General features: G+C 33.4%; 1 protein-coding gene across 1 annotated transcript; it reads left to right on the top strand.

Annotated features, from left to right (window-relative positions):
- Nucleotides 1-3678: 3678 nt before the first annotated feature.
- Nucleotides 3679-5535, top strand: LOC100243439 (methyl jasmonate esterase 1-like). The gene is made up of 3 exons (XM_002284908.5): nucleotides 3679-4466; nucleotides 4574-4705; nucleotides 4795-5535. Exons 1-3 carry the CDS (start codon nucleotides 4083-4085, stop codon nucleotides 5074-5076), a joined length of 798 nt encoding a protein of 265 aa, XP_002284944.1. The 5' UTR covers nucleotides 3679-4082; the 3' UTR covers nucleotides 5077-5535.
- The last annotated feature ends 10066 nt before the right edge of the window (nucleotides 5536-15601 follow it).

Consider the following 15601-nt stretch of genomic DNA (forward strand, 5'->3'; position numbering starts at 1 on the left):
ACTTCGAACGTCATCATAGACACATTGTCAAAATCGGACTCATCCTTCTCCATCATGCATCCATGCCTACTTCTTTTTTGCTCTTTGCCTTTCAAGTCGCAATCTATCTTATTAATCGAAAACATAAACCAAACCTCTCATTCTTCTCTTCCTATGAGAAATTATTCAATCACAGACCTAATCTTGACGAATTATGAGTGTTTGGTTGTCTTTGTTATCCTTGGTTACGTCCATAAAATGACCACAAACTTCAATCCAAATCTCGTCCATCTGTCTTCTTAGGTTACTCTCTTACACAAAGTGCGTACCTTTGCCTTGATCAAGTTTCCCACAAGTTATTCACCTCTTGTCATGTCACCTATATCAAGACAGTGTTCCCATTTTCTTTAATTACCGAGAAACCTCCACCCACCACAGTCCCACCTATTTCATTCCCTCCCATGTCAATTCCCTCATCACAGGACAATACAATCTTAGATACCACTCTAGTTGAGCATTTGACCATTCATGATACCACTCTTGCTGGTCAGTTAATTATATTATCCCCCAATGCTGAGACTACACAACCCCAACCTACTTCCTCTCCAAGTCCAATCTTGTTTTCAATCCCACATCCTGCCCCTTCCCTCATTCCACCCACTCGACCCCCTACCCTCAACACCCATCCCCTGGTTACAAGATCCAAGAATAATGTCTTCAAATCATCCACTAAGTATGCTCTTGTCTTTACCACTCCTGATGTTGCACCTACCTGTGTTACCCAGGCTCTAAAACTTCTTGAGTAGTGTTAAGCTATGTTTGAAGAATTTGATGCTCTTCTTCATAATGGCACATGAGAGTTGAATCCTTCTACTAAGTCACAGAATCTAGTTGGTTGCAAATGGATTTTCCGAATCAAACGCAATCTTAATGGCTCTATTGCTCAATAAAAGACTTGTCTTGTCTCCAAGGATTTTCATCAACGCCTTGGTATTGACTATGCTGAGACATTCAGCCCGATTGTGAAACCTACTACTGTTCAACTCATTCTTAGTCTTGTCTTGTCCTTTGATTGGTCACTTTTGCCAACTTGATGTGAACAATGCTTTTCTTCATGGGACTCTTGCCGAAAATGTGTTTATGGCTTAACCACCAAGGTTTATTGATCCTCAGTTTCCAAGCCATGTGTGTCATCTTAAGAAAGATATTTATAGCCTCAAACAGGCACCACGTGCCTAGTATCAAGAATTGAATCAATTTCTACTCTATCAAGGGTTTGTGAACTCCAAGTCTGACACTTCATTGTTCATCCATAAGAAGTCTATTTACCATTTTCCTACTTGTGTATGTTGATGATATTATTATTACTGACAATGATGATGGTACTCTTAATCGTTTTGTTCACACACTTGCTACTTGGTTCTCCATTAAAGATTTAGGTGTTCCATCTTATTTTTTAAGGGTTGAAGTTATTCCAAGCTCATCTGGTCTCTTTCTTTCTCAACACAAATATGTTTTAGATCTTTTGGAGCGCACAAAAATGATGGATTCCAAGTCAGTCACAACTCCTATGTCAACTTCTCAGATACCTAGCCTTATGGATGGCACATCCTTGACCGATTCGATTGAGTATCAATTTATTGTTGGTGGTCTTCAGTACCTCTCCTTCGCTCAACCAAACATTGTTTTGTGGATTAATAAACTCTCTCAATTCATGCATAGACCGACTACCACTCACTGGTTGGCACTCAAACATCTTCTATGTTATCTTAAAGATACAACGCATCATGACTTGTTTCTTCAGAAATGATCCCCTCTTAGCCTTCATGTCTTCTCCGATGTAGATTAGGCTAGGTTCCTCAACTGAGGCAGAGTATCGTGTTGTAGCTGCAACTTCTTCCAAACTTCCTTGGTTTGATTCCCTGTTACTTGAGTTGGGTGTTTCAGTTCCCAAACCCATGCCAATCTATTGTGATAATGTTGGTACCACCTACTTATGCGCCAACCCAATTTTCCATTTTGGATGAAGTATACTGCTATTGATTTTCATTTCATGCGTGACAAAGTTCAAGACGGCACTCTTCGCGTGTCTCATGTTGCTTCCGCCGATCAACTTGTTGATGCCTTAACAAAGCCACAATCCTTAGCTCGTCTACAACACTTGTGCATCAAGCTAGGCATTCAATCGAAGTCTATCTTGAGGGGTCATGATCAGGAAAATGGTTCATTTGAAAGTCAACTTCAATCTCTATCAAATCCTCCGTGATCAGATCTCTATATTTCAGTAATATGTACAACTAATCTCCTATATTTGCTTTGGTAACCAACCATGTATAATTCCCTTTATTGTGGAATTAATTTGGTAAGTTTGTAATGGCAACTAGGTTGTATATTGTATGTATACTTATCGCCTTGATTTATAGAAAGAACAATCTTTAACTCTCAAAGCATGTATCATCTCTAGTACCTGCTTATCAGTACAGTTTGGCTCAAGGAATTTTACACACCCATTTGTCTAATTATATTGATATTAAATCAAGTCTGGAGCAACGATACTTATGAGAGTGTGGAGCATAGGGTGATGGTGAATTCAGAGAAGGAAAGGTTTTTTATTCTGTTCTTTTTCAATCCTAGGCACTGTGTTTAGGTGTAGCCCTTAGAGGAGAAAGCGCAATAATTTCAAGAAGCTTGATGTGGAAAACATCCAAATTTCTCATTTCAAGGCATCAGAGTAAAAGAGTCAGTAGGACATTATCTATCTTTAATCAAGAAGAGCTTGTTTTAGCTCTTTGTAGTTCACCATGCAGTATATAGGATAAGTACATGGTGAATTTAGAGGTTTGGTGTGAAAATAATAATGTAATTTGTTGGATAAATATGCAGCAATGCCTGCTACATTAATGGAATAGTCATTTTCTTCAATACTAGGAAGAGAATTATTAAGATCAAAGGATCCTAAAGAAGCATATAGCACCATTAATTTATGAGGAAATTATTACAATCACCAATAATTTATGAGGAATTTGACAGTCATGGGAAAGGTTAATCCGACATTCATCAAACACTCAAAACAGAGGCCAAACTCATGCTACCACCAAAACTTAAAGCGATGGATACAGTTAATGTTGGTGGTTAGTGTTCATGTCATATCAAATTAAATTTAGATACTCTGACTAAATAAGTCAACACAAATATAACATGAATAATAATTGAGTTAACAGTTTAAACCCAAATACGGCTTAATTATTAAACATATAACAAGTTGAATAATTTATTTAATAGTCTGGTTGAGTTAGATCTTATTTAAGTCGATATAATTAACTTTTTAATTTAATTGTTTTAGACTCAATTGATTATGATTATGTTAATACATAATTATTAAATAGATGTATTTAAGTCAAATTTGTGTTGCAGGCCTTAATCCAAAAACAACTTCTTTATTAGAGGAATCATGCCAGTCAACACAGCTTTGACCAATTCAAATGAGTGAAAACATCATGTTTTAGTCAGATTGAGGTATCAAGCGTGACCAAGCCTACCCCAAAGTACCTTCAACCCGCCATGGGAAAGGTTTGGCTAACATTTACTGCATAACTTATATTAATTGAAAGATACATACCAAGATTTGCAGTAGCAAAACCAAAAATGGCAAAAACAAATTGAGATCAGAACTCAGTCCACAGATCACTTTGGGAAAAGAAAATGTTTGCAGTTACAAACCAATCCGGGCAACAGAAGAATTCAAGGGGAGGAGTTAACTACTTCAGTCTGTATATTTCATTCTTTCTTCCTTTGCATAACTTCTTTATCATTGAAAAAGAGTGTGACGCAGGTGCATGTGTCATCTTTGAAAAGACATAAACGCTGGCAGTCAATGTGTACATGTTCTTGAATACTTAATCCTTATTTTATTTCTAGAGTCAATTTCACAGGAAAATTTTTAATCCATTAGATTAGTAGTTGTAGTGAAAGCCTACCCAATTGTGCCCTTTAAAATGCTTGAGTGCTGACCATCTCTGTAACAGGAAAGGAGTACGCAGGAAAGGAAGAAGCATACGATTTTAGTTTCCTTTCTGATTTTTCTTGTTTCTTCAGTGTATTCAATGGCATCAGAGGGGAGACAGGCTAATCCCGTCAAGCACTATGTTCTAGTTCATGGGTCTTGCCATGGTGCCTGGTCTTGGTACAAGATTGTGGCACTACTAAAATCATCTGGCCACAAAGTCACTGCTCTGGACTTGGCTGCTTCTGGAATTAACCCAAAACAAGTGGGTGATCTGCGATCTATTTCTGAGTATTTCCAGCCACTGAGGGACTTCATGGAGTCGCTCCCTGCAGATGAGAGGGTGGTTCTCGTTGGACACAGCTTGGGTGGGTTGGCCATTTCTCAGGCCATGGAGAAGTTCCCAGAAAAGGTTTCTGTAGCTGTTTTTGTTACTGCCTCAATGCCTGGTCCCACTCTCAACATTTCCACACTCAATCAAGAGGTACTTCATACATACTATTTTTCTTTTACAGAAATTTACTTGTTGATTAAGAGGGGAAGGCTTCCCCTGTTTCTGACTTTTAGCCTGGTTTCTACTTCTTATTGAAGTCACTCAGGAGACAAGGTCCTCTACTAGACAGCCAGTTCACATATGATAATGGCCCCAACAATCCTCCCACCACTTTCACCTTTGGCCCCTTGTTCTCATCACTGAATGTGTATCAGTTGAGCCCAACTGAGGTGAGAACTCCATTAATTCAGGCCTTACAGCCAAAATCATGAGACTTTTCATTGTTGTTGTTATATCATTTTGGGCACAAATTTTCCAGGACTTGGCACTAGGGACTATGTTGATGAGACCCTTACGCTTGTTCAGTGAAGAAGACATGTCAAACGATCTCATGTTGTCGAAGAAATATGCCTCGGTTAAACGTGTCTTTATTATTTCTGAGGAAGACAAGCTGGCGAAAAAGGATTTTCAACTCTGGATGATCGAAGAAAACCCACCTGATGCTGTTAAAGAGATTAAAGGATCTGATCACATGGTCATGATGTCTAAGCCAAAAGAGCTTTGGGTTCACCTGCAGGCAATTGCTGAGAAGTATTCTTGATGTTGTCATACCATTATGTGGAAAACGACACAATTGAATAAGCAGGAAAAGAAAAAAGTTTCAATTGAAATTGGTACTTTGAACTGTGGATTGATTCAAAGAAATTTTTACTAATAGAAACATCATGGTTCAGTTGTATCAATTATAAATGTAATGCAATATACAACTATATTTCAGGAGTTTTAAACAGTGTGCAGAAAATCAAACTGAAGTTCAAATCATCCCAAGCTTCATATCTGTCTTTCTTCTACAGGGTCATAAGCCCTGGATTTCAGATCTAAAATCAAATTTAAAGGGAAAAGAAAGAAAGTGAAGATAAGGTGTTTTATCTTGGGAAAGTCAAGGAGGGCATCAAGGCTTTTCAGCTATGGATGATTGAAAAAGGAACAAAGAAAAACAGCCAGTGGGTGTGGAAGAGATCAAAGGACCTGATCATCCTACGTTGAAAAAAGAAAGGGACCGGAGCAATTAGTATTCTTCCATTGCCAGTTCATCAAAGGAATCCAATGATTGGTTCTAAGTCCAAATATGACATGTGGATCACATGTATCACCTCTATGATTAGCATACAAAAAAATTATAACCCCCATAGAAATCAAAGCTAATATAAATATGATCATGATAGCAACGTGTAACAGTTCATAATTGACCAAGACTAATGTTTCCCAGGAAAAGGAAGAGATCCTGGATACGATTTCTTTCTTCAAATCCACACTATGACATTCAAAATTATCAAAATTTCAGTGTTAGGTATTTTAAATGATATTACTACATTTTTAATCACAGACCCAATGCTTCTAAGGCATGTCTAATAATGGGGGCCTTAAAATAACTTGACTTTATTAAAATAAGGGGTTGCATTTTATATGGCAGATAAATAATCATGGCCATGGAGAACCCAAGATTTGCTTTGTTCTTATCATCCATCATATATAGAAGCTTTTGCCCCAAAAGATTCATATTAAGATTTTGTGGGTCTTCATACTCTGCAACCGCGCAGATGCACCAAATTAATGAAAATCAGGTCATCTTCCATTTTTGACAAAAGAATGATGGAAACAGACTTTTATTTCATCTGATTTCAATTAATAATCACCATTATAGCTTTTCTTTCTCCCGACTTTATTTTCCCTCTGATCATCGCTCTTCTCCTTGATCCATCCAACAAGATTATTACCAAAGGAACAACACATAAAATCGTGTGAAGCAAGCAAATAATCACCACCCAAACAACTGAAGATTCATTTCCAAAGCTACCAGCAAATGAATTTGCAGAAGATGAAGCTCACCCAGAACCAAAATTAATCGAAGTTTACAAAGATGTTATATGTACTCTCTCCTATCAAACATTCACATCTTTTAGCTGGTAGTACGACACTTTCCAAGGCAAAATCTATCAAGACAAAAAAGAAACCTCAACATATACAATGGCCAATGGGTATTCTGGTAAGGAAGGAAACTACAAGACGAAGAGTTCAAAGAAGAAAACCGATAAAAGGGACAGAAACATCATTGCCAACTGAGGCTGAATTTGCCAAAAGCGGCGTGGCATTGTGGTTGATGACTAGCCCGACTGCCTCCGCGAAAACAAGCACAAACTCTACTGCCATTTTCAGCAGTGATATACACATTTCCAGTCTCTGAATCACCATTACAGCAAGAGAAATGCTTATATACTCTTGGCTATACTGTTCTCTCTTTATCGCATCCCCGCGTCTCTCTCTCTATTTGAGTCTTGGTCTCCATTAATATATATATACTACAAGCTGTTGATTTGCCATGGCGATAATCAAAGGCAGGTTCAAAAATGGCCTTTGGACTCCTCCAAGGGACACCCCACCTTTCTCTCTCAAACAGTCAAACCCATATACAAATAATATCGGCCCACGCTTTTCTTACACTCAAGTTGGCGATTGGTGATTAGGCATATGAGTGAGTAATCCGATCTGAACACAGGACAAGCTTCAAGATATGAAATCTGCGTGTATTTTTATATGACTGCTCGATGGATTTGAAGGTTGAGTTATCATTGGAAACAGTCACATGGAAACAAGAATGATAGACCCAGCTGATTTTCACCTTAAATAGTATTACCCTGACAATGAAACCATTACCCAAGTGGGTTTATAATTATTCCACAGCTTGTCTCAGGACCCTTATCCACCCCTTCGAAAAAAAAAAAAAATCTTTTTGAAAAAAGTGTTACAACCCTAGATAAGGAGTGGATAAGGATGTGAATTATTGAGATGGCAGCAGATTTATGGTTAGGAATAAGGGAAATAGTGCCACAGAAATGCAGATCAGACTGTATGGGAGGTGTCAATTTCAGGGGTGGTTCAGAAAATAAATAAATAAATTTTTTTTGTCTGTGAACACTTAATTGGTTCTGGCTTTCTTGTGTTATTCCATTTTGTCATTTTGCTTCAAAGAAACATTATCAATCTCTAGGCTGGGACCTTTGCCTAAAGAATCTGAGCAATATTGTTAATCGACATGCATTATTTAATGCTGAAATCGTAACATTTCTTTCAAATCTTGAAAGAAAATGGTATATGCTTGGAACATCTCGACTCTAATTGCCTAGAATAAGTATGAAAAGTTCTGCTATTTTTGGAATTATAGTTTAGCAATGAGTATAGCAACTTACAAAGAGAGGTCGATTTTTTTGATGGGTTGAAGTGAATTTTGAGTCTACAAAGGATTATAGGTAGCTATTTAGAAAAATAGTAAGATATCGAATTTCAAATTAAAATATTTAAAAATATGTAATGAAATCTAAACTATTGAATAAAGATATAAATAATTAAGATTGAGATATAAATAAATATGATGAACATATAAAGAAATGAAATCAATGTATGAACAAATAAGATCAAAGTACAATGTAATAAGAGTAAGGTATAAAATAATAGGCCTCATATGTGATACAAATGAATGAGACTTGATTACAAAATAATGAGATATAAATATTACCACTTGATTAGTAATGTGTTTTAGTAAGTCTAAAAACTTTCTTATATATATAATTTTTGCAAAATTAAAAATAATTTTCTCATGAATTCAGTCTATTTATCCCAGACAACACCTATATATATATCAATATGTGTCACATGATTTTATTTTATTTTTCTAATATGAAATTAGTGTTAACACCTTTAATTTGTTGAAAAATTCATTGAAGTCCATCTATGGAGATAAAATTTATTGACTCATTGAAGAATTCATATGTTAAAGTCCTAGAGTTTATAAAATGTTCATTCTAATTCTAGTGGGACTTTGAAAGCAACCAACAAAAGAAATCTTGATATGGTTCTCAATGATATAAAGAGACTTTAACTTGATGAAAATTTTACTCAAAGGTTGATTTCCTTGATTAGAACTCAAGATGCATCCAGATTGGGATAAATGTGTTTAAAGGATCCAAGTATAAAGAAAATGCGCAAAGTGAGTATGATTTAGATACTTTTAAGTTTGGTAATACTTGGTTTTTGTAATTGATCATTATACAATGGATTGTTTAATAGTGAGGATGACTTGTGGTTTTTCCTTTGAATATAGTTTACATGTAACACGTGATTATTTTTATTTTATTTATTTGTCACATACTCATATTACTATAGTATTTTGTTTTAATTATATTTGTGTAATGGATTGAAATATATTTTATTTAAAAGTATATTAATTGATAGGTAGGTGAATCAATTAATTGGACATCAAATAATTTTATGTATAGAATGTTGAATTACTAATTTTCCTAAAAGCTTAAACTTACAAGATTTAGGTTCAATATACATATCATGCTTTTTAACACCCTCTCTTATGTGTGGTCCCATATTTACATGTGAAGAGACAAACAAACAAACAAATGCAAATAGCCTTTTCTAGACTTCCAAACATGCAAATAAGGAACAAACATGCGAATTGTGAAGAGGTGGCTCGAACCCACAACCCCCAGTCAAACCAAGCTCTGATACCATGTTAAATGGGTTTGAATAGAATTCATTCGCAAAAGCTAGCTTGGAGAGGGTGCCCAATCCACATATATAAACAACATAATAACCCAGTAACTTGGCGATGTGAAACAAATTCAACTTCTAACATAGAAGATTAAAATTATAAATACAAAGTTAGAAAATTTTCATTTATAAGAATATGGTATTACAATTTGTGTAACTCCATCTTTATGAGATTTCATTTGTACATAAAGTTTATGACTAATAGAGGAAGATGAAAAAGTGTAATCTATACAATTACATGAATGAATTCAAGTTGGTAGTTTACCATTGTCCATTAATCTGTGTATAATGTTTATAAATAATGAGTATAACTCTCATATAATCTTTTATGAGAATATTAAGAGTTAAAAATCTTTTTTATAAAGTTAAGGTCCTAAGTCGTATTGCATTCTTATGTTTTTAGTTGTTTTACTTATAACAACATATACCACACAATTGACTCATCTACTAAATGAGAATGGTGAGTTGAAGACCTTGACTCAACAATTCACAAAATGACTCAAATTCACATTACAAGTGTTATCAGTATTATGGATTAAGACAAGAATATAATTATTATTTTTTCATTTCTTTATTTCTTATACCTATTATGCATTATGCATCCAGATTGATTTTCCAAAATAATTATTTCACATAAAGTTTATTTAACAAATGATATTAGTGTCAATCAATTTTGGATCATAAAACATATTTTTTGAATTTTGGTTATTATTTGATCTTATGGACTACTAAAGGATATATATGATATGATGAATCTGAATAATGAATCAATATACATTTCCGATGTTTCGTAATTTTAATCATATCTATTGCATAATTTTACGAAAGTTGCAAAAATATGATTTGTAATTTAAACATGTAATAATAGAAATCTTAAGAGATAGTTTTATCTAGTATGATGTTTACTTGTTTGTTTATGGTTGATCATGTTATATGTTGTTCAATTTATGAAACAAGTGTTGATTAATCCAACCGATGATCATCACTATGTTTGATTATATAATAGAAGTTCAATAATAAAATATTGATGAAGTTTTTACCCAACAGGATTAAACTTTTTTACGTTTAATACTTTCATTTTAATAGTTATTATCATATTTATATAATTAATAAATTATTATAATAGTTAATATAACCTTAATTGTTGTTTTTAAATTAATATTCTAAGACATCAAAGTTTCCTTTCAAATAAGATTAGAAATGCTTCCCTTTAAGGAAATCACATTTCTAAATCATGGTTATTAGCTTGTTGTAGGAACCCTGGTTAGTGTACGTTGTGGTTCTCCCAACGGGATAAAATCTATGTCCTAGTTAAGCTCATCAATTTTCAACTCTTTGGACCCAAAATCTATGTCCTATTCAACAAGGCAAATATCCCGAGATCAAAACAAACTCAACTACTGTTAGCAATCAAGCTCATATATCTAATTTATCCTTCCAAAACAGATTAGTCAATTCAAAACCAAAAATGATACTACAAGTTACTCAAGATTCATTCCACTGATAACTAATATAGTTGTTATTGAGGAAATTGGCAAATGCTAACAAAGATCTATATATGATAACAAGAATTACAAACAAGAGATCACTAGTAAATTAAACAACATACCCTTAAATTTGATTTAACTAAAAATCCAATAATCAATTCACTTAAACAAAGTACATGTGTATAACTACTACACAATAATAAATATTTAGAAGAGTCAGACAACATCTACAAAGTCCACATAAGTAGAAGCTAGAACTCCTAGTCCAAAGATGCCTTGGCTTTGGGTGGTGTCAATCTGCTTGTTGGACATGGGAAGCATATTCCTAACAATGCCTGTATGCCCGCTTTAGGCACTACATCTAGAGACCCTATTGCTTCCATTCCTTGAGCGGTGACGATCAATAAAATAATCAACCTAAAAAAACACAAATACAATAGGAAAAGCTAAGGTGCATTCACTTGTAAAATCTAGAAAATCTTACATAAATTACCTTGAATGAATTCACATGTTAACAATAAGTTCTTCACAAAAACTCAAGGAACCAGCCCCAAAAACTAGGAAAAGGCTCTTTGCTTCTGACCTTGTCCACCTCAAGAAACCTCTCCTACAATCTTTTTTGCAAATTCACTATTGATCAAATGTAGCTCAATCCAACATTTTTTTTTCCAGTTTCTCACCCTTAGTTCCCACCATTTTGTGAATCCAGAACCTTTAGGCTTAAATGAACAGAAAAATTCACCTTGATGTGATGTTGCTTCCTCTACATCTTCTGCATAGGGATGAAAAAAAATAAAATAAAATAAAACACACACACACAAAGATTAAAAGAAACAAACACATAAATAAAAACCAAACCAAAGACCCAAAAAAAATCAAAAAAAAAAAAAGAAAGAAAATATATGCAATTTTATTATTTATCATTAATCATATTTGTACCTATATGGAAGGTAAAGGTAGTACCTAAAAAAGGTAAAGGTAGTACCTACAGAATGTAAAGGTAGTACCTATAAGACATGTAGCACACATGTACATAAGTTCCTGACTTACTAGAAGTGGCCATGAAACAATGGATTCGATCGTGCACCCAAGGTTGCAAAGGTAGTATATAAGGAAAGAAAAAGCAGTACCTAAGGAAGAGAATATAGTACCTTATAAGGGTATGTCATCAATCAACTCCAATGTAAAATCTAGAGAGAAACTTATTGATCATCTTGTGGGCTTGGAACATAACGAAATACAAGCGTATAAACCATATTCTCTAGCCTTGGTACTGATAGAAAAGAAGTTAGGGTTGAGTTGTGGAGAAAAATCCAAGTTTGAGAAAAGATTTTAGTGAATTCTGAATCCCAACTTCAAAAATAGTCATAAAAAACTGTCATATGCCTGGGAGCATAAAGAAAGCATCCAAAAAGAAAAAAAATGTGAAATGAGCAAGTGAGTTTAGATAGAGCATTGAGAGAGGATGCTTTATAGAGTATTTATCCAAGAAAAAAAAATGAGGGAAGGAGAGCATGGAGCTCCATCGCAAGAAAGCAAAAGAACAAGAGAGTGATCCGCCAGCTTAGGCTGGAGGTGCTGGTGGTGTAGATGATCCAGGAAGCTGTGCACCAAACTACCTTAACAATGGAAAACTAATGGGGCAGACCCAGTAGTATCTTCTCCAACCTTACCACTCACAGCCATCAAGTCGGAAGTTCCTTCGGAATCTACATACAAAGCGCCCACCACCATTGGCAAAGGAAAAACCAGATCAATTTCAATGTCAAATCTTTATGTGACTGCTGCGGAACAGTGCGGGTTAAGGAGTCGGCCAACTTCATAAAATTGAGAACTCCGGGAAATTTCAGTGAAGTATGAAGCGCTTTGTTGGGGGACCGTCCAGAGAATCCAGTCGTTGAGCCTCACCAGCTTGTGATGCCCCAAGTGTCACATTACAAAGGACCTGTGTACCTCCACGTGAAAAGAGTGACGATCCATGCAGTATAGGTAATTTGCCAGATTCACAATACAAAAGCCCAACTTCGTTGAGATGCCTTCCCTCTAACTCTATAAGTCTTTCTACAAGCTTCGTTATATAATTTTTACACCTTCACTGGGTCTTATCAAACACTCATTTGGCTCTAGTAGACAACACATTAAGAACATCCACATCGCGCTACTCACAGTACCATGTAGGTCAATCTTTAAGGATTTCTGCGACCCTTGTTGGCTCTAGACTGACAATGGAGAACTTGGAAAGAGGAGAGCGATGGGGGTTGAAGGAGCTGAGCAGACCATCGGAGATAGAACAAGGCAGTGGCTTCACTCGGATAACAGGCTTAATTTGACTGGCTCTATAACAACCGGGGTTTTAATGACATGTCAGGATCAGAAAAGTTATCATAAAATTATTAGTCACATAGTAAAAAAAGAATGGCAAAATTCACATGTTAATATTTAATTGAAAGAAATTTTGAAAAAGTTAATAAAAAGTCAATAGTATAAAATTTTCGTCACATCATATGCAAATAGTAGGAATTTCAAAAATTAAATTTAAATTTGGAGAAAAATTCAACCATCAAATAATTATTGATATTATTTTTGAAAAATTAAATATTAAGTATATTATGAGCATTAATTTAATTATAGAGAATTATAGTGAGAAAAACTTGGTAAAAATTTATATTATATCACATTGTTATAATGGATAATTAAAAAAATTGAATTTAATTTTATAACAAATCAATAATTTTTATAATTAGAATTAAACCTTATAGAATTAAAAAAACATCAAATAAAATTGAATTGAAATTAAATTAAGAGTAAATTATGATATATAAATTTAGGGAATATAAAAGGCTAGATTAATTAAATACGAATTTAGTGAATTTAACTTTTGAAATTTTGATTCAATTCAGAAATTTGACAAATGAAGTAAATTAAATAAAAGTTATACCAAAGGTTGAGAATATGATTTTTATAAATTGAATGACTAAATAACTAATGGAATTAAGTTTCAGAATATTGCTTAAATTTTATTGATAAATAAATATTGGTAAAATTAAAGGATTAAATATTATTATGAATTTCAGCTTCTTGATGTTGAAGCATTATTTTATGTTTCAGATTTTTTCTAAAATTGATTTTTTTTAATACATAATTAATGAAATCATGTCCTAAATGAATTTCATAATAAAAATGTTTCAAGTAATTAAAGTCAAATTATTTTTTTTGAAAAGTAGACTTATAGTAAATTTAATTAAGAATATAGTAGTATTTTTCGTAAGATAGTAAATCATATGTTGAGTATAAGTTATAATTGTAGAATATGAAATAAAGAATAATAATTTGATTTATTAAGAAAAATATGAAATTATATTTAAGTAGATTTTTGGATTAAAATAAATAAATTTCTTAACATGGTGTGGTTGATAAAGAATATTAATAAAAAAAGAGGGGGGTATGTTGAGTATAAGTTATAATTGTAGAATATGAAATAAAGAATAATAATTTAATTTATTAAGAAAAGTATGAAATTATATTTAAGTAGATTTTTGGATTAAAATAAATAAATTTCTTAACATGGTGTGGTTGATAAAGAATAATAAAAAAGAAAAGGGGGAGGGGGGAACAGTGGCTTAAAGTTGAAAAGAGAAAGAAAAGAGAAAATGAAAATAATAATAATAATAATAATAATAATAGGAATGTCTTGCGGAGAAGAAAGAAGAATATAAAAGATAGAAGAACGCGAACGGAAACACAAAGGAAAAGAAGAAACAAGGAAGGTGCAGCAGATATTTGGGTTGTCGTCCGACAAGCCAAATGAGTTCCGTTTTGCATGAGATTTTAGGAGAACACTCTATTTAACGTAAAGAACATTTTTATGGAGTCCAATTTTGGTTTTAATAGTTAGATTTTCATATTTGATGTAAGATGGTTTAACCCTAAAACTTTTATTTAATATTTTTCTTTGGAAACAAAATTACATATTATGTTTTTGGGAGATAATAAATGTTATTTGTATTATTTGGAGTCTGATTATGGTCAATGATAATTTTGATTAGTTTAAATGTGTATAGTTGTAGTACATTATATAATTACACTTTGATATATAATTGTGTTTTATTGACTTAGAATTTTTAATCTGTGTAGGTGTAAAACACCTTACTAAGCAATGTGGAAATACTCATCCATTTATTTTCTAAAATTTTTAAATGCAAATATAGTTTCTAAGGAGCCATAGGAAAATTAGGAAGTGTTTCAAAAAGCAAAAGAATCATAATAATGGTTGTTTTTTAGTTATATTATATTTTAGCACATACTAATTTGATTTATAAGAACTTTCATAACTTAAACTATATTTTATTAATTTGTAAAACTTTTTTTGTAAATATTTGGGTTATCATTTTGGGTAATAAGATGTTTGACAGATTTATTATACTTGTGAATAAGTGATAGTGTAGTGGTTGATTTTTGAAAAATAAAATAAAATAATATGATGTAGTAAATCTTAGCTTAATAAATTTATTTGGGATTAGATGTTGTTTTATAAATATAAAAAAATCAAGTTATTAGCTTAATAAATTGATTTGGGATTAGATATTGTTTTATCGAGAAAAAAAAAATCAAGTTATCAAGATTGACAGCTAGAATGAATAGGTGTAACCCTTAATGCCAAACCTTTGACCTAGAGTCATAGGATAAGTTCACCCAGAATTTGGGTCGTGACAGGCTCTGCTTGCACTATTGTGATCACTCCTCTTGTCCGGCCATGAAAAAGCCCAACTTCGAAGGTCAAACTTTCTACTGTGAGAAGGATTGTGCAACTCATCTTTCTGATGCCACTGGGAGTCCTCATACCCAAATTTCAGCATCTAACATAGTGGGTAACTGTCAGCTCCTTAGTCTCTTGACTTAACCATGGAGGAAAAGGCCTCATGGGTAGGCCTTGCACCCATGAGAGCCTAGGCTGAAAACAAGGAAAGCCTAGAGGTTTGGTAGTTCAAACTCCAAGGGCTATGTGAGGAGGTCGCGGGTGAG

Source organism: Vitis vinifera, chromosome 3 (genome assembly GCF_030704535.1).
Source record: "Vitis vinifera cultivar Pinot Noir 40024 chromosome 3, ASM3070453v1".
Classification (NCBI taxonomy): domain Eukaryota; kingdom Viridiplantae; phylum Streptophyta; class Magnoliopsida; order Vitales; family Vitaceae; genus Vitis; species Vitis vinifera.